This window comes from Xiphophorus maculatus, chromosome 2, assembly GCF_002775205.1.
Source record: "Xiphophorus maculatus strain JP 163 A chromosome 2, X_maculatus-5.0-male, whole genome shotgun sequence".
NCBI classification, from domain to species: domain Eukaryota; kingdom Metazoa; phylum Chordata; class Actinopteri; order Cyprinodontiformes; family Poeciliidae; genus Xiphophorus; species Xiphophorus maculatus.
Genome location: NC_036444.1, coordinates 11523785 through 11543773, shown reverse-complemented (window position 1 = coordinate 11543773; position 19989 = coordinate 11523785). Strand labels below are relative to the sequence as shown.

At 37.2% G+C, this 19989-nt stretch overlaps 1 protein-coding gene across 6 annotated transcripts; it reads left to right on the top strand.

The window, feature by feature from the left end:
• The first annotated feature begins 1783 nt into the window (after positions 1–1783).
• Positions 1784–19715, top strand: ppp6r2 (protein phosphatase 6 regulatory subunit 2). 6 transcript variants are annotated; one of them, XM_023351669.1, is made up of 25 exons: positions 1786–2078; positions 4637–4707; positions 4822–4977; positions 5084–5182; positions 5449–5635; positions 6839–6976; positions 7063–7128; positions 7273–7385; positions 7457–7570; positions 7727–7847; positions 7951–8112; positions 9224–9457; positions 9551–9615; positions 9696–9811; positions 9896–9981; positions 10056–10133; positions 10216–10313; positions 10395–10452; positions 10568–10704; positions 11215–11387; positions 11467–11623; positions 12023–12105; positions 12375–12585; positions 13989–14123; positions 15587–19715. In XM_023351669.1, exons 3-25 carry the CDS (start codon positions 4850–4852, stop codon positions 15618–15620), a joined length of 2793 nt encoding a protein of 930 aa, XP_023207437.1. In that variant the 5' UTR covers positions 1786–2078; positions 4637–4707; positions 4822–4849; the 3' UTR covers positions 15621–19715. The 6 variants fall into 6 exon arrangements, with proteins under 6 accessions (XP_023207453.1, XP_023207437.1, XP_023207426.1 ...); XM_023351658.1 differs by having other exon boundaries at positions 4570–4707; XM_014469861.2 differs by having other exon boundaries at positions 1787–2078; positions 4570–4707; positions 10583–10704.
• The last annotated feature ends 274 nt before the right edge of the window (positions 19716–19989 follow it).

Genomic DNA, 19989 nt, shown 5'->3' with positions numbered 1-19989 from the left:
TGCAACAACAGCACTGGACCCGAGTAAAAGAGCATCATACCCATGGAAGCACAGTGATGGCAGAGTCATGTTTGGTGCTTTATTTCTTCAGCAGAAGCAAAGCCTTAGCAATTGTGGCTGAATATATAATTAGTTTCAAATACTAGTCATTGCTTGCATAAAACATTTAAGCTTCTCATTAAAAGCTGAAGATGAAGAGGAACTCTTTCCACACAAATATTAATGTAAGAGTATGCACAGTTTGGGGCCTTACTATTTTATTCTCAGTAAAATATTTTAGTTTGTTTCACAGTTGAGGTGTATATAGGTCACATTTAGAGCTGCACAATATAACAAATTGTCATTGCAATGTCAGTGTTTGCAAAATCACCATTCTGCAATATTGGATGTGATATTTTGGAGGACTAATCAGGGTAATGGTCAATATTTTAGGTTAAAAAAAATAGCCAGGGATGCAGGATGTTCTTAACAGATTTCAGTCTTTTTTTCCTATCATAAACTCAATATATACATTTTCTAACAATTATATTTTTAACACTTAGTTGTTAATTGATGTTACCTCTATTTTTGTCATAATGTAGAAGAAAATAGTTTACTTCAGTGTGAGCTGCTCTGTATTTTATACTTACTGGCCAGTGGTTGACAGAGTATGGCGTAACAAGCGAGATTACGGCGAAGCTGTAGTGTAAATTTACCTTCAGCATCCACACACTTTAAAGAAAACCTCTTTGCAAAGCTGTTTATTGTATTAAAGAATTAAACAAATGGCAGAAGGTAACAGCGATGGTGGGTAGCAACCTTGATGGGTAGTCTATCAAAGGTTGTGTGGTTAAAAATATCCTTTATAGCTAAACTACAGTCATAGAATATTGCCCAAATTATCTAACTTTATGTTTTGTCAAAGTAATGATGCAACAGAAACAAATGTTAATTTATCTCATTTAATGTACCTACATGACTCAAAACAAAGTTGTGGCAAGTTATTAATTGAAATCTGTGGTTGAAGTAATACTCTTTTCATTGTTATGTATAGACAAAAGCTTAATATTAACCAGATGAGGCTGAAGGCAAAGAACACTGAGCAAGGACAGGTGAATAGTAAACTGGAGTAAAAATATAAGGCCTTTAATGTACATGTAGGTTTTCATTGTGAGAAAATGTTACAATCTAAAAAAACAGAACTTTGGCTAGATTTTAGATTATTGTGCATGAAGACCAGAATTCCAGACATTTTTTAAATTGCTAAAAAGCAAAATAAATACAATTCATGTTGCCCTGATACAAAATTATCTGCTTATTTCTTTTCAGTGTTAATGTCAATAGCACTGGAGATGCTGGGAAACGGTAACTGAGATCTAGTAGACTGACTGCTAAAGAAAGCGCAGATATGCTTAAGCTCCTTGTTTTTATATATTAACTCAAAGAAAGCATAAAAACTCAGGTGTGACCAAGAGTGCAAAAACAAGATCTTCAAAATAAGGTTTATTTGCAGTAAAGAGGGCTTTAGGACTCCTCAAAGTATTAAGCATTATTTCATTCTGAAATAATTATCAGTGTGCCACCAGTGCACCAATTTATCTTTTGTTTTTAATTACTGGTTTCTGATTAGAAAACAAGCAAGTATAACTACTTATTTCAATGTTCACTCGTTTGTTTTCTTTTTGTTAGTTTTTTTTTTCTGCATTGCTGCTTAAAAAAGGAAGGGGGCGTTCTCCGTTGCACTTAGCTACTAGCAACGCCTCTGGAGATATTTTTATAAAAATAATATTCATAATAAAATACACTTATGCTTACACGGTTGATTTATAGCCAACCATTTGATGACATCTTAGTCAGTCGCCATTTTTAAATTTCAAATCGCTTTTCTCCTTCGCTTTTCTGTCAACACATCCTCTTGGCTGCTCAGCCGCCGTGTAACGGAGTGTAAATGACATTGCAGCCAGGAAAGGGGTAGTAGGATGTTAGGCTAACAACGCAGTTTACAGGCTGCTATGGGCCTTACAGTGACCTGACAGCCGAAGTCGCCAATTCCTGTTGTTCAGCCTGCATATAACGACCGGTGAAAAGATGATTCAGAGGTAAGAACCGGTTGCGTTTCGGAAGAAACGGCGTCCACTATCATAAAGGCTGTTCGAGCTACCTCGCTGCGTTAACTTGGCGGAGGAAGACACTGAAGCTAGGTCTGAGCGAGGAGGACGTTGTCTCACAACACACTGTAGCCCGCAGCTGTGATAAATAACAGCGCTATCTTAGCCGAGGATCTAAATGCACCATGTCTCCTCCGTATTAAATTAGTTTGCAGCGTCGGCAGCGCGAATGAGGCTGTGCTAGCGAGCTACTTTATTACGTGCACGAAAGGTAAGTGTGAAAAGACACCGTGGCTAAACGATGGGTCACACTGAAAAAGATAAGTTGTGTGATTAGCGGAGGAACATTTTCCCCCGATATTGTTGTTGCTCAGATTTAGTTCCATATTTTAGGGAATAATTAACAGTTTACAGCTGCACTCGGTGTGCTTGAAAGGCCTCCGAAAGCTGACCATGGTCGGGCTTTTTCTCGTCTTGGCTTCATTATAAAAATGCCTTTTGCACCTGTGGGAAAAGCTCTATTTCTCATATCAGGTCACAGAAACATTTGTTAAAACTACCAATCTGACCTTTAAGTAAAATCAACCAGACCGTTTTTTTTTTCACATCAACATGGGATGGTCAATTTTACTATTTGTTTTGGTATTTAGTTGGACCTTGTTGGCTAAAAATGACACTCACAAAACAACAATGACATCACATTAAGCAACTAATGAAGAGTTCTTTAGAGTGCATCTGTTTGTGGCAGATTAACTGTTTATTTTAACGCAAATCCTTAAACACAGTGTTCTAGTTTAAAAATAAAAATAGAGTCAAATTCAAATAGAAGCAAAACTATGTTATTTTAAACTGTGTATTCTATTTAAGTTGGCAATACTTTGCAAAAAGCATTATCATCATGTGACAGTTTATTGTGTTTGTGATAATTTTGAGGAGATATTTGCTCTGATGACAGAATCAGTCTTTTGCTCAACAAGCTCCTGTGCTGTATGTACATCAGTACATCATTCAGATAACACATATTGTCCTTAACTTGGACATCATCTTTCTCTCTGACATGGTCTTCATTCCTCCAACCACAGTGTTATCAAACTCTAAGTCTGCACAGGCTTACACTACAGACTCATAAAACATGTTGAATGATCATTATCATAGATCTTCAATCATTTTAAACCACTTTGTTATAAAACCACAAAAATTGCTTTAGTTTGGTTAATAAAGCCAATAAGGAATGATGTTCTTCCCAACAGTTTCTCACAGCACATGGGGATCACCTGCTACTTCAACAAAAAAAGACAGGCAGACAAATGTAGAATTAGCCAAATCTGAGTAGTTTACAACAAAGTGTGTGTACCTGCTTCCTATATCACCACTGTTGCAGTCAACATCGGCTAGATACAGAGAGAAAAAATAAATTCAGTCGCTCTTCAGTCAGAAAGAGAGAAGTTGTTTTGGTATGACATCAGATTGGATTCTGTGCTGCAGTCAGAGGTGGATAGTAATGGGTTACATTTACAACAGTATTACTTGGAGTTGTTTTACTTGTTTTTTTTTCTTTCTCATACTTGAATAATAATATTTTTGAAGTAACCTTACTACTTGAGCACAGCTTTTGCTTTCTCCATCAGCTTCTCATTACTATGCTTTAAAATTATAACTATTTAAAGCAGGATATGACCTTTACTACTTTTACAACTGGAATATGCACAGAAACCAGTTAGATGGGAAATTCAAATAAAAATAGGAGCGTTTTTGTCTGGGTTCAAAAGTCGATGGTTATTATTGTGAGCTTTCTATTTCAGGTCTTCTATCTATCATGTATTGTGTTTGAAAGGATTAGCTATTTGCAATTTAACTATTTGAGAGTACATGTTTGATTTTGTATATATAAAAAGGCTCACTTCTGCCATTCTGCTCGCTACATAACAGAATTAGCTTTTTGTTCGGTATTCCTGATATCCAGTAGTATAATTCTATACATCATTATCTATGTAGCTCTGTTTTTATTGTTGCTTGAAAGCAAATACAGCTCTAGATAGTTGTTTTAAGCCTCAGTTTGTGTGTAGTGGACATCTCTTTTAGAAGATGATTGCATTTAAAGGTGTTAGCTATTTGTGATTGTAAAATTCTTGTTGTATGCACCAAGTTCTTGCCAGTTTTATTAAGATCAATCCCACAAGGTGAATAAGTGAGTCTTCTCCCTAATTCTGGTTTTTATCTGACCCCTCTTGTTTTCTTCCAAGAGTTCTCACTAACCATCTCTATCAGTCTTGAAACCTGCTAGCATAGCTGATGGGTTTCAGAGAAACCTCAAAGTAAACTGTGTGATATCAATATACAAATAGGCACTAATAATTCATTTACAGAATCAATGCTTCCTGCTTCTCTCTCAGAAGAATGCTCAGCCTTGTTTTAGCCTAAAGACAGAGACAATATCTTTCTGACTATATTTCCTGTCTTCTAAATTCCCTTTCCTCACCAGGTCAAAGGCAGTTTCCTGGGCTTGTGTGTTTGCTGTTGTTGAGTGACTTGAGTATGTGAATCTGCAGATGTCGATTGATGTCCGGGCTCTGATCATAAGGCAGATGGCTGTTTAATGAGAGCTCTTCCTTGTTCATCTGTAAGACAATTTATACTATTTGTTTGTTTATAAAATGTATTCAAGTGCGGGACTTTGTGCTTGCCAATAATCTATGTTCCTAAGCTTCATACCTCATCCCTCTCTGTTCGGCAGCCAAGTTTTAGATCTGCTGACGCCAACAATGTTTTGGAAGTTTGACTTGCACACATCCTCTCATCTGGAGGCTTTGCTAGACAAGGAGGATGTCACCCTCACTGAGCTCATGGACGAGGAAGACGTGCTGCAGGAGTGCAAGGCCCAAAACAGGAGGTATATTTATTGATTCCCTATATGCATTAGCACTCTAAAGTGACTTTTAAGCTGACATTCTCTGCCTCTGCTGTCTTGAGCATATTGTTCTGTGATGGATTCACAGACTCCTCCAGTTCTTCTGCCAGGACCAATGCATGCAAGAGCTAGTTCGTTTGATTACAACAGAACCCCCTGCTGGCGCAGAAGAGACCAAGCGCTTCAAGTGAGTGTTTTTATGTGAAGCAGGGAAAAGCAAAGTTTTTCTGGCTGTACACAGTGATGTATTGCTTACCTACCTCTTTATCCTAGAGTTTATTAGGGCTGAATAAAAAATATATCACACCACTAAACTTTTCAGACGCATTTAAAAAGGCAAAATAGTTCAAATTAATCAAAGTCATATTTATTTAAGCATACCTTGTGCACTAAAGTGCTCAATGTGCGGATTGATTTTGTCTTGATTGACTTTACTTAAAAACATTTTTTCAGGTATCCAAACATAGCATGTGAGCTGCTGACATGTGATGTAGGGGTGATCAATGATAAACTTGGCAATGAGGAGCCTCTGCTAGAAAATCTGTATGCTTTCCTGGAGCAACCATCCCCACTTAACCCCCTCCTGGCCTCCTTCTTCAGCAAGACAATTGGGAATCTAATAGCACGGAAGACTGAGCAGGTAATACACACACACTCCTACTGCAACAATAATGCAGATAATCATAGACAGAGACGGCTACATTCTGTGTCCCTGTGATTGAATTCAGATTGGATTTAAATGAAAATGCTCACAGGGAGATTAACAGTCATCTGGGATGGCTTTAAAGTTTTGCCGCTGTTGAAATGTGAACATCCAGATGGGCCAGCCTTCCAAATTACTTTTCATTTTAAAAGCCAAGGTCTCCTTGGTAAATTATCCAGCAGTTCCAAAAAATAAAACATTGCTAAAGAAACTGTTGGAAAAAAAAATTCGTATTTCACATGGAGATTTGTGTTTACATGAAGAAATTTACTTTAGAAATCACTGTTTACTGCATTGGCTGTAAAACTTTTTCACATTTTGGCACATTACAACCACACACTTCCTTGTATTTTATTAAAATTTTATAAGATAAACCAAGTCACACATAACTTCAAGGCTGGAGTAAAGAATACATGGTTTACAAATAAAAGTGCTTTCCATTTGTATTCAGCTTCCCTGGAGCAATACCTGGCTGAAACAGTTTTTTGCTGCAGTAGTGCTGGAAGTCATTTTGGATATGTCGCTTGCAACTTTGCACATCTAAACTACTGTAAGTTTCTTTGAAAAATAGCTGAAAAGGCGTGCTGTGGTGGCGTAGGGGATAGCGTGACCCACGTTTGGAGGCCTTGAGTCCTCGACGCGGCCGTCACGGGTTCGATTCCCAGACCCGGCGACATTTGCCGCATGTCTTCCTCCTTTCCTGTCAGCCTACTTTCATATAAGGGACACTAGAGCCCACAAAAGACCCCCTGGAGGGGAGAAAAAAAAAGAAAAATAGCTGGAAGGTGAAACTCCTCCACACTCTCCCATCTTTTTTGTCAACCTCTGACAAGTTTTCTTGTAGGTGGTGCTAAATACAAACGGTTAGTACAGTTGGGGAAAAAATAAAAACTATTTAGATTTTTCCTGTCATCTTGCAATCATGCAATAGTTTGTTCTAGTCTAGTAGGTTCTCAAGTAAAATTTTTTCAAAGGCTTTTACAACTGCACCATTGTGTGTTTCTTGAAAATGCTGGGTGTAATGCAGCTTTAAGGACCAATGCAGCATGTTCATTTTTTATGTGCTTAGAGCAACTCTGCACATCTGTACATCATCAAAAATGTTGTCACATCAGTTTGTTTGATGCCTGTGCTGTGCAGGTCATCAGTTTCCTGCGAAAAAAGGAAGGATTCCTTTCATTGGTCCTGAAGCATATAGATACATCTGCCATGATGGATGTGCTGCTACGCCTTATCAGCTGTGTGGAGCCACCCCCACTTCGGCTCGAGACCCTCACTGTAAGCAAAGTTTCCTGTTATCAAATAATGTTTTTAATCCAAATATTTTCTGCTGTGTCATTTATTGTAATATTTGCCCTTATTAGTGGTTGAATGAACAGAAACTGGCCCAGAGACTCATAGAGCTCATTCACCCTGAGAGAGATGAAGAGGTAGATAAGAAAAGTTGTTTTATTTATTTATTTTTTCTTTTGAGTAAAAGTAAAAATAGTTTTTTTAGGGGAGAAAAATGTTAAAAGGTTTACATCTTTGTCTCGTTTTTTTTTTCTTTCTTTTTTTGTTCTTTTTCTACACAGAGGCAGACAAATGCTTCTCAGACACTGTGTGACATCATTCGTCTCAGCAGAGATCAGGCCAGTCAGCTGCAAGAGATTTCCCAGCCGGACCCGCTGCTCACTGTGCTGGAATCGTAAGTCGCAGACTTCTACTCTCACCGACCTGATTGTGGAGATGATGACATGCTCTGGTGTGCTTTTACAGGCAGGAGTGTGTCGAGCAGCTACTTCAGAATATGTTTTCAGGAGAGATGGCTGAAAGCTGCATTGTCAGTGGGATTCAAGTTCTTCTGACCCTGTTGGAGATCCGTAGGCCAGTGTAAGAGACTCTGATTTCATTTTAAGCATTTTTAGATATTTTCAAATGATTACTTACAGTTTAATCTATCTGTACGGATTGTTTCATCTGTGTTTTATGTATTTTTTTTATTTGTTTTCATTTATAAATCTGTTTAAACTTCTATTTTTATGACAGGGTGGATGGTGTCATGGATGCTCAGGGGTTTGAGAGAAGTTACACCGTTAACAGCAGCATTTTGTTGGCTATTCAACCACACCTAATACACTTTCACCAGCTACTTCTGGAACCACCTAAGGTACAGAAACACAGAAAAGATAAGTCATAGGTCTTTCAGGTAACCAAAAACATTCACGCTATGTATAGAATCTGAAAGTCTCTGCCGTTTATGCATTTTATAGCGAGATCCCATGCTGACTACTCTGGGTGTGCTGGAGGAACCGCTGGGGAACACACGCCTGCATGTGGCCAGACTCGTGGCCTCTCTGCTTTACACCAGCTCTGCCAGCCATGCAGTCGTAGCTCAGGAGCTCTGCAGGCTCAATACCATGGATCTCCTTCTGGTGAGAAACATAGTAGTTGCACAGTATTTTCAAATTGTGGAGATTAAGCATGAGCTGCTAGGAGAGTCTTGCAGGTTGATGACCTCCAGTAAAAACACGAGGCTTTAACGGCTTCATGACTTGTACACAAATATTTTTAATAACAGTACCTGATCTGGTTGCTTCTGTTTAAAACAGAAAACCTACAATTATCCCTGTTCCTTCTAAATTCCATTATTATCACATTTAGACTAATGTTATATATACAACACCTATTTGTTGTTGTTTTGATCTAGATATATAGACCCAAACAAAAACTATGTAATAAACAATTCATGAATTTAGTAATAGTTTTTAGGTGCTTATTGGGCAGAATGTTATGACATCAGTATCATGGTTCATGCCACCTAAAACAAATACTTCGTATCGATGAATTAATTTGTGTCTGTGACAATTTAAATAGAAATGAAAAAGGCTCATTTAGTTAATTAAAAAAAAAACTAGAATTATTCCGTTGTGTTAATATATTAAAAAGTATAATTAAACAAATGTTACAATTATTAATTAAAACTTTAGTTCATTAATTTGTAAAATTATATATCAGTATTTATTTTTATATTTCTTTTACATCACATCATGAAATTATTTAAACTCCCTTTATGCCTTGTCAGATATAATATATCTGATTGGTTAACCTCCAAATCATCTCAACTGCAGACCAGTCATCTTGTTTATAGCAGTATTAGCCACACCCACTTTACTTTAATGAGTAAAGCAGCAGGCTAATGACATGTTGGAACCCTGTGCTATAAAATAATTTGATGAAATTAATACTGATCAAAGAAATGCATGTATACCTTCTTATGACTATAACCAGTCCATGCCTAATGGGGAAAGATCTGCATTCAATTTCATATTGAGTTCTTATTTATATTGTTCCAAATTACAACAAATGGCAAATGAAGGAACATTTTTTAGAACAAACGAGTCCAATCAAATGGTCACATTTTATTCATATGCTGTGCAATATAAGCCAAGTGTATTTGTGTTACATTTCAACAACAAGGTCATTCAAAGTGATTAAAAACAACACAATAAGCAAAGGCAGGTGTAAAATGTCTGCCCTTTTTAGGACTTGTTCTTTAAGTACAACTGGAACAACTTCCTGCACCTTCAAGTGGAGCTTTGTGTTGCTGCCATCGTTCGGCCATGTGCCCATGAAATGAGACTGCAGCCTGACTTCAGTTCCCAGGATAAATCCAAGCTTTCTCCTGACGCACTTCAAGAGCCGAATACAAGTGAGCCCCCAACCTCTGAACCTTCAGTCACCTCTGAAAACTCTGCCCACAACTTAATGGTGACTCATGTAGGTCTCTTTGTTTCCAGATATATTTTAGTCAACCTAAATGACATGACCTTTTTTGAGTTTTATTACCTAAACTTTTCTTTCTCTTGAAAGTTGTTCCAACACTGCCACCTTATCCAAAGGATTCTGGAGACTTGGGAGGAGAATGATAAAATCCAGTAAGGACCTTTGGCATCGTAATCAAATTTTACATCATAAGCATAAAACCAGATTTTAAAAGTATAACTTGTTTGGTCAGGTCAGAAGGTGGCATGAGAAGAGGATACATGGGACATTTGACAAGGATTGCCAACACTGTGGTGCACAACCTGGAAAAAGGCCCAGTACACACTCAAATCAGTAGCCTTATTGCAGGTACGATTGATAGTAATGCAAACAAAGCTTTAATTGTAAACATTCACTCAGAAATGTTAAAATTATTTGTTCTCTTGGATGCAGAGTTACCAGAGGACTACAGAGCACGCTGGGAAACCTTTGTGGAACACACACTGTCAGAAACCAATAGAAAAAACACCATAGACCTGGTAAGTTCAACAGTATGTAGTAGCTGTTTTTATTCAAATACAGAAAGTTAAATTATCCATGTTGATGCGTTTAGGTTGGAACTGGAAACCCTCGATCTTCTTCAGAGGATGACATGGAGAGCCCCTTCCCTAAAGAGCTGACAATGCAGCAGGTATATATGAATGAGCTGACTAAATATTCTGGTTTTGTTTCACAATCCATTGTGCTCTGATTGTTGCGGTTTTGTCTTAAAGGCCTTTTCAGACTATCAGATCCAGCAAATGACGGCTAACTTCGTAGATCAGTTTGGCTTTAATGACGATGAGTTCACGGATCATGACGACAACATTGGGTAAATGAACTGACCCGGTTCTCTTTGCTACAGTCAGCTCAGTAGTTTCTGTGCTGACTGGGTGATTCTTTATTGTTTCAGTGCAACGTTTGACCGGATTGCTGAGATCAATATCAACATTGATGCGGGCCATGACACCGTGAGTGTATTTATATCGTTCATACCTTTTGATCTATCTTGCGGTTTTTTTTTTTTTTTCAAACTTCTTGGGATCAAAGAGAATACTTACTCCTGATACTGTATTGAAAATGTAGCCCTGCTTTTTGCAGGCCAACACAGCTGTGTTTGAGGCCTGTTCTAAGGAAAGGATTCAGCCCTTTGATGATGATGAAGAAGACATATGGGAGGAAAAAGAAATCAACTATGCAACACAAACAAAGTCAAGAAACAGGTTGACAGAATCCTCTATTAATTTCAGTACAATGCTTGATATTTGCGTTCCCTTAGCCACAAACATCATAGTATTTTATAATGGATAAGATATGTATACATTTGGAGTGGAAGAAAAAAATGATGCAAAACTCTGTGTGGTAGAAAACTGATTCTACACTTTACCTTGAACACACCATCTCCTCTAGTTCATCATTCTGTAGAGATGCTTTTCTTCTGCTAGTCCACATTGAGGAGAAGACAGATGGAGATGCTACATGTAAAGCGCCTGAAAAAAGAGTGTTTTGTCAAATTTATATTTGCAAACAAAGATAAAAACTTGCATATTTTTTAGACTCCAGTTATTTGCTATTTTGTGGTGATGAACACATAAAATTCAGTCGAAATACATTGAAGTTTGTTGTTGTAAACTTACAAAATAGGAAAACCTTCAAATACTGTATTCTAAATACAAAATTTCTGTATTAGCTTGCTTAGACATATTAAAGTATATAGTTTTGTTTTTGATAAGGTTCGGTGGCTCCCCTTCCTCCCAAAGCCAAGCAGCCAGTCAGACGTGTGAGAGGACAGCTACTTCCAGCACCGATGACCCTGACAAACCTGCAGACTCTGATTCTGAGGAGGAAGACAATAAAGACGACTTTGATCCGTTTTCAAGCCAGGACCAGACAGTTGCACCTCCAAGTAAGATATATGGAAATGTTGCAACATTTGTACAGTATACCATAGTATCAGAGTTAGTGTCTTCTACTCTTTCCTCTAGGTTCCGACTGGGTTGCAGACTTTGGAGAGGTGAACTCCACAGCTCCTGCAGCTGGAGCAGCATTTTCCCCCTGGGACGCTCCGGTCTCCCAGCCAGCTGCAACAGAGACTGAAGATAAAGGGTGGGCCAAATTCACAGATTTTCAGCCTTTCTGTTGGTGAGTTTCTGTAGTTTAAAATATAGTTGGAGTGATTTTTTTAAAAAGTGCCTTCATTTTTCTTCTCACCTGTACTGAATTATTAATTTCACATTAGCCTTTAAATCTGAAAAAATATTGTATGTCATTAATTTTGGTAGGTTAGAATAATCTAGTTTCAACAATCTTTTTGCGATATCACAAACTGACACCAGTAATATTAGTTCCCTGACCTTAGTGATAACTGATTTGTCTTTTCATCTATTGGTATTCAAAAATTTTGCTGTTTAAAATATTTACTTTCCTTTACAAATATATGCACTGCAACAAGGTTATGAAGGACACAAATTGATTTTAAATTTTGTCTGAGTTATCATGCATGTAAGTTAGGCTTTTATGTTTGTATGATTAAATGTCCAGCAGCTCTGAAACGGGCCCCAGATGCAGCTCTCCTGTGGACTCGGACCTCAGTGGTTCAGACGGCACTAAACCAAACCCCAACCGTGAGTTGATGCAGAATGGCTGTTCAAATGATAAATTGAGTTATATAATCCCTGACCGGTACTTGGCATGTGCAGCACTTTTTACAACTATGCATGTGGTTATGCACTTACTGGCTCCAGCATTACAGCATCTTAAGAACCATTTGCACAACCACATAGCACCATGCAAACACACATGCATGATGCTAAGAAACTTCATCAACTCTTTACTAATTGCTACATGTACCGAAAAACTTCAGACAGACATTTTTTTTGTCTTTCCTTCGCAGCATGTGTGTGGAGTGCTTGTGTGGCAAGAAAAGCTCCTCTCGTGGCATCGGACAGTTCCTCCTCCAGCAGCTCAGAAAGTGATGAAGAGGAAGGAAAGACAGGGTCCACTTCCAGTGAGACGGTTACCACGGAGACCATCACCACAGGTGCAGGGAAGGAGACTATCCAGCTGACTGTGGATGCCAAAAATGAGAGGGCAGTCTTCACAAGGTACTCATTCTCATGCATAGAGAAGAAGTAGCTGCTCTGTCTGGTGTGTCCACCTTGTCTTGCTGTTTTCCACCCAGAGTCTTTTTTTTGCCCTCTATTCTAAAATTTCTTTTCTTCACAATTTTTACGTCTTAATCCTCCCTGTTATTCTCCTACCTTGTGTCCTCTCCTTTCTCGTGTCCCCTTCGTTCCAGAGTTTTCCGACCTGCATTCAAACGGTATGCTGTAGGTGCCTGTGCGACGTATGGAATGTCGTCCTGATGGATTTAAAATGCTCTTATTTGCTCGTTGCTTTTCCCAGGATGTGGAGTAATATTTTCATTTTGCCATTCTTGTTAATTCTAACTCACAATGAACATGCACTAACCTACGACCTTTTATCCAGGACACTTCTTATTTGAGGATTTCTCCAGAACATGAAGCTTACTGCTGGAAGAGATTATGAGATTGTATTTGACTTATGAACTTTGTGTTTTTCTGTAGAGCTGCATACAACTAACAGTCTGTTAGATAGCATGCTATCAGCAAAGTGCCGCCATTTCAGTTGATTGACATTCTAACAGATTGGTTCATTAGGAAATGACTAACCGTGCACCAAAGAGCATGCTACAATTCATTAGATGCTACTTTAAACTAAAGAACATCAACACACACTCTCTCCTATCTGATTTACTGATTATTTTGAGCCCTGTGTGTGTTGCAGAATTACTTTGGTGGATGTGCAGGTTGCTATGAGCACATTAGAGACAAATGCCCAGAGAAGATGATAAATGCATTCATAACCCTTAAACTTTTTCACATTTTTTGAGATCACATCGCAAACCTTAATGTATTTTATATGATAGACTAACAAAATAGTGCATTATTGGGAATCAAAAGAAATTACGTTTTTTTTTTTTTTACATTTTAAGAATCTCAATCCAAGCAGTGTAGCAAACCTTCAAAGACACATGCATCCATGTAAACAGGCTGCGTTGCTGTCCTTCATGATGTGTAAATATTGTAAGAAAAAAAAATCATATAGTCTTTCTGATATAACTGCTCCAAAAGATGCTTTTGCAAAATATTGTTTTAGATGTATTGAATCAATAGCACAGCATACTTTTAGGGTTTTTCTTATGTTTAGTTATAAAAATTCAGAAAGCTGTGTATCATTTTCTTTCCACATCACAATTACACACTGCTTTTGTTAAACTGTGTCACATTAAATCCCAATAAAGCACCTTCAAGTTTTATGGTTTTTAATTGGGAAAATATGAAAAAGATCATTAGATATTAATACTTTCTTATGTCACTGTAAGCTGAGAGGAAACAAGCAAAAAAAATATGTACAAGAGACTTTCTTGACAGTGTTTTGATCTTTTATTATTTTACCTACTCACTGTTTTTTTGTTTGTTTTCAGTGAAGGAGATAAGGTGCCTATAGATGGACTATCAATCAAGGAAAAAGACAAAGAAGATGAAAAAGAAAAGAAACATGGAAACGGTTCTAGCACAGTTACCGCCAGTCCAACCAACCAGTCGGCCGCTGTCACACAGTGAGTGTTTACTCTTTGCTTGGGTGTTTAGTGTACACATTTGTCAGGGAGAGGTGAGTTCAACAAACACAAGGTTACAATCTGTTAAATGCAGAAGTAGAGCCTCGATGTGGAGGTATGTCAGCCTGACTCATCCTTGTCTCTTCTTGATAGGTTATTAAAAACATTAACACGGTATTAACAATTAAAAAACAATCAGTGGTAATATTAATCAGTTTATAGTTTTGAGTTCTGATCTGTGCTTTGTTCTGATGTTGGAAATTCGGCTTTGAGGTATTTATCATCTGGAATAAATTTGAACAATGTGCTCTATGAATCCTTTATATCTAATGAAAGCTTTTAGCATTTTATCAGCATCTACACTAAGTCTGTGGTCACGGTAGCAGCCGTCTTCTCTGTTTGAAACCAGCTTCTATCATGTTGTGCAAAACAATTTGTGCTGCTCAGTGAAACTCAGCAATGCACCGATCTGTGGGAACACAGTCCTTCAGAAACAGGAGTGGTGCATAGTTCCATAATCAGTAATTGTTTGTCTTAATGGATGAATTATTGTGTGTAATTGAATCACTTCGGTCTGGAAACATTTCTTGGCTGCATTTTGCTTACCATAAAGGAGAAATTACTGTACTTATAACATGGCCATTTCAAAAGTAAAAGCTTAACTTAGCATGTTGTCTTAATATGTGGAATATTTAAAAATCACATTTCCTAAAATGATTTGTAAGTTAATTGTAATTGGTTGGACAGATTCACATGATTCAATTTGTTTTAGTTTCTTAACTTCCACAACAACTCTGCCATACAAACAGTGTGAGATCTTGATCTTATTTTAATTTTAATTTCAATTTGACCTCCTGACCCATATTGTCTTGAAAAGGCAAGCATTGGGTATTCTTTGTTTACACACAAAGGTTGATGCAAAACCTGATCTGCCCGTTGTTCCCATGTTGCTTTAATAGATTCGATTTTTAATTGTCATTATGTTACTATAACAAAATTGCAGTGGTTCCCTCTGTGTTAAAGAAAATTTAAAAATAACAGATTTTTTTTTTTAAATCGGAAACATGCCTATTTATGGTTTATGCACATTTTTTGCCATTTTCTGAACCTGATCTGACCAAAGTAACCAAAGTAAATTATTGGAATGTGTGTGCCTCCTAATTTTAGTAGGAATAATGACAAGTAATGACACATTAGTTAAGCGTGTTATTACTTTGCTCGGCCTCCCTGTCTAATTCATTGATTAATTAAAAGAACTGGCCTCTTTGCAAAGCAGTTTTATTCCACAACATAAAGGAAAACCACCACAGATAAAAAAAATAATTTCATTCATTTTTTTCCTCTTCTTGTTGGTGCAAAGCTTCAGGAGTTTGTTTTGTTTTAGAAACTTGCATGTTGTAAGCCAGCAACACATTAGAAAAAATATTTTCAAATTCATGTTCTCTCTGCTTTTTGCGTTACAGAGAGATGCAGTCCCCTGCTAATGGACCGGCCTAGCAACGCAGCACAGGCCCACTTTTCCCACCTTTTTGTTCAACGCGCAGCCATGCCCCCTTTTTTGCTTCCAGTTAGCAGAACCCCAATGCCCTTTTGTTGTCTGAAGACATGTAAGTGAATAAAGATCGTCTGTTCTGGGGTCAAACAGTATTTATGCTGGAAAGTAGGCATCCACTCATGGGTAATATTGATGTCTCATATGCGCCTTCATGACATAATTACAACTAAAGAGCTTCGAGGAGGCGACCTGGGTACTGTAGAGCATTTCATTGTGCCACGCAGCCAAATTCAACTTCTTTTAACTCAGAATCTTAGATTGTTGGGGTCTGTCTATTTTTTGCTCTTGAAATCAAGCCACAAAGATTTTTTTTTTTTTAGCACAGGATTTGACTGTTTACACTTTAGTATTGAGAGCTACATTGTAATAATCAGCCAAGATTCTTGGCTAGTTGCCAGTTTCACCACCTCTGACTTTAGAAAATTAAAACGCAGGCATTTTATTACAAGAAATGTAATTTTTTTTGTTTTTTTGCTGCTTCAATTGTTCTCTGTCTGTTTTCATTAGCTGTAATCACTTGAGAAAGAAATGGTCTTTGCATTTAGAGTATTGGACTTTGAGAGAATCACGATTCACTTCTGAAAATCCCATAATTTAGAAGTGTGTGTGTGTGCTTTGCATACATGTGTTTGTAGCCGTGTGTTTGTGTGTGTGTCGAGTTCTGTCTGTTACAGAGCGTAATCTCAGGTTTAAGGAGAGGTATGCAGATACAAAGAAAGCACACCTGTGTAACACACACTCACACACAGTTCCATACACACATGTATCAACAACCATATCCACTAACATGCAAAGAAAAAAAAAAAAGCAAAACAAAAAAGAACACATGGTGATGATGTGCACATACCTGTTCATACCACCCTTCAGAGGTGTTTCAATGTAATATTGTGAATTTTGAACCTGTATTAGGTTGTGGCTATTCTTGGTATTATGTAAACGTAACATAAATGTAAACATTATATATAAACATTATTATATCTATTTTTGGAATAAATCTGGTGTATGGAAGTGAGGTTGTTTTGCAGGTTGCAGTGTGCGCGAGTGTATTTATGTGTGCGTGTTCTGTTGAAAGGCAATAATGATGTCTGTTTTTTGTTGACGGGCCAGCATCAGTTCCTGTTTCTTTGCTACTTGCTTCCTATATAGAAGCATAGGACGGAGCATGATGTGAATGCATGTTGGTAGTCTGCAGGATGTCTTCCGCAAAAAATCTTACTTAAAAGATGATTCTGGTTATTTACAACTCAAGTTTTATTTTTTTCATTATCATTTCTCAGAGTGAAACATTTGCTTTAACTTGAAAGATTTATATAGAGTGGAAAATGAGTTATTCGGAACTCGAAAACAACAAAAAAAAAGTATTATTTGAGCCGCTTTTCCCTAGTTTAAGCATTTTTTTTTTGGCTATTTTACTAAAAATAAGGTTTTGGTATTTTCTGTCATTTGCCATTTAGTTATTTTGTAATATTGAAATATTGCCTTCTTTAGCAGGACATTTCATTCCCATCGCTGGGTGTCTCAAATCCCTTTTAACAACTCGCAACTTAAAATAGTATTCTGTATTGTACATAGTCTACAGCAAGGAGAAAAGTTTTATAGTTCAAAATAAATTTTATTTTTGGTTTTCTTTCATCATGCATCATAATCAGTCATCATTGGTAGCCAATGAGTAACCAAAAAGAATACAATGGAGTCGAGTAAGTTTTTATAAATTGATGAGATTTGAACATATTTTTCTCACAATTATCCAAATATTTCTTCCAAAAATTTACAACAAAAAGTAAACTTTTTTGCCATGTCTTAAATACATGAGTAGTAATTTCTGATACACAGTTGTAGTATAAAAGAATGAAATTACAATGCGTCTGTTCAAAATGGTAATTTGAATTGATAATGAAGCAAAGTGAAAGGGAGAAAAGGTCATAAGTTTCTTGAAAGCCTTACGAGTGTAACATGTTTTTGATCAGTCGCATACATAAAATGATTCCTCGATCAAGAGAACTGGGGTTGTCTTAGTCTAAATGTTTTATCTCAAAAACAGTAAAAACAGTTCTTTTAAGATGAGCTCCAGTCCAACGCTTGATAAAACTTGACCTAAGTTATTATAAACTGGAATAATTTATTCAGTTTTTTGGTTTTCCTCTTTCTCAGGGTAGGAGTTGACTTTAATTGCATAAATGTCTCCTGAGTGATTGCTATATTTATTTTTGAAAAAAATAATCACTTTTTTAAGGAACATGTCTGAGTTGTACTTGAGGAGCCACCTTGATACTCCCTCCTCAAAGAGGCAGGGGGAGTTGGACTTGAAAAAGCAAACCATGTAGATACTGTAGGTTTTTTTCTTGTATTTTTCTTTCAATGGTCTCTGCCAAAGTGCGGCTTCTCTCCAGTGGCATAGCTGAGCCTCATATCTGGTTTCTTGCAGTGGTCCTACACATCTAGATTTATCAAACGCAGCCTCTTTTTGAGCCCCCATCTGTGTTGCCCTTCCCCCCCAAAGTCATACGGTATAGTTAAGAGCAAAAGAAGTGGATAAACTGAGTCAAAAAGAAAGTATTTGAAGAATCGATTACAACTTTTCACTTTTATCTGTCCAGGACATTTGAGCTGTTTGAAGTTCTCAGAAGTTGAGGTTTGCTTTATGTCAGGGTTAAATAGCTGCGTGCAGGGTCGGAATATTTCAAACCTTCTTTAATCAAAGTTAAAAACCACGTCGGACCCAAAGTGTTTGTATGTCTTGGAGTATAACGGGTATGTTGCAATGTGGTAGGATATGGTTAAATTTTGAGTGCCATTAGGTTTGCACATTAACCTCATTTACCTCCTTGGGTATATGTCCTAAAATTTAAAAACTTTTTTGGTTGTTTTTTTTTTAATCTACCCATTATAAACAGTGCCTTGCAAAGTATTCATAGTCACTGATCTTTTTCATTAGCACGTTTTACAAACGTCTGTGTATTTTCCTGGGATTTTATGACAGATGAACATCATTTGTTGAATACTTGTAAAGCAGAAAGAAAATTATGCTTTCTGTTTTTAGCAAAAAAAAAAATCGGAAAATTGTGGAGTGCATTTACATTCAGCGCATCTGAATCTTTACTTTGCAGAGCTACTTTTTGCTTCCATTACAGCTGTGTATTTTTTGGGGTATGTCTCTTATAGCTTTGCACATCTAGAGGCTGAATTTCTTGTCCATTTTTTTCTCAACAAATTTCAAGTCTAGCTGCTGTTTATCAACTTTATTTATGTCTAAACTTAAAGACCTTTTGCTTTATATCTTGAGTTGTTATCCTGTTGGAAGATAAAAGAAGATAAACATTTCTCCGTTTCAAGTCTTCAGCTCTCCCAAAAAGTGTATTTAGATTCATCCATCTTCTTATTTACTTTGACCAACTTTTCTGTTCCCAACAAAGACAAACATCCACACAGCATGACACTGCCACCACCATAGTTTAAGATGGTGATGTGTTCAGTGATAGTTTTCTATCACATGGTTTTGCATATTGACCTACAAGTTCAGCTTTTTTCCTCATCTGACCATAGGACTTTGCTCCACATGTTTGTTGTGTGCCCTGTATGGCATGTAGCAAACAAGAAGCAAGACTTTTAACAGTGGCTTTCTTTAAGGCAGCATTTGTTGAGTTTGCAACTAATAGCTGTACTAATAGTTGACTTCTCGTAGTTTACAAATTGGAAAAGGTAGTAAAGGAGGATAAGTACAAATGCCTGCTGTGATTTTCAGATTTGTACAGCATGATAAAAGTTCCAAGAAATATGAACACTTTTGCAAGGCATTATAGTTTGAGGCCATTTTAGAGTTTTTCTTACACTCTAGCTTATTTTTGAATCTGTGTGTGTGTATATGTTGGGGAAAGTGTTGGCAAAGACAGCCGAGTTGTTAAATGCCTTTTTTTTGTAAAGTGAACTGATGCTGGTGGGTTTCTTTTCTTTTCTTCTTTATTTTCCTTTGGGAGTATCGTGTCTGTTACCTGTTGTCTATTTAGCCTGTACATTCAGATATGAACCTAATAAACATGTCCAAAAAAAAAGGAAGAAACTTGAGAGTCAGTTTGTCTCACTCACCACTCGGGGCCCTGTTGTAAGACTCATTCACAAAGCAAACAAAGCCAGGATATGGAGAACAGGACTCCCATATTCTTGTTTACTTCAGGCTCAGGTGGATTAGGTTGCATCTCATCCACATTTGTGCTACACCCTCATATCATCTCCATCATAAAGCTGCCTCTCATTTATTTCAAGCTGTGCTTCAGACCCCTTTCCTGTGCTCCTACACGCCTCGTATTAGCTATT

Coding starts and splice junctions, on each gene's coding strand:
- ppp6r2 (XM_023351669.1), top strand. CDS start 4,850: ATGTTTTGGAAGTTTGACTTGCACACATCCTCTCATCTGGAGGCTTTG. Junction 9,982..10,055: donor GAAAAAACACCATAGACCTG/GTAAGTTCAACA, acceptor TGATGCGTTTAG/GTTGGAACTGGAAACCCTCG. Junction 10,453..10,567: donor TTGATGCGGGCCATGACACC/GTGAGTGTATTT, acceptor TTGAAAATGTAG/CCCTGCTTTTTGCAGGCCAA.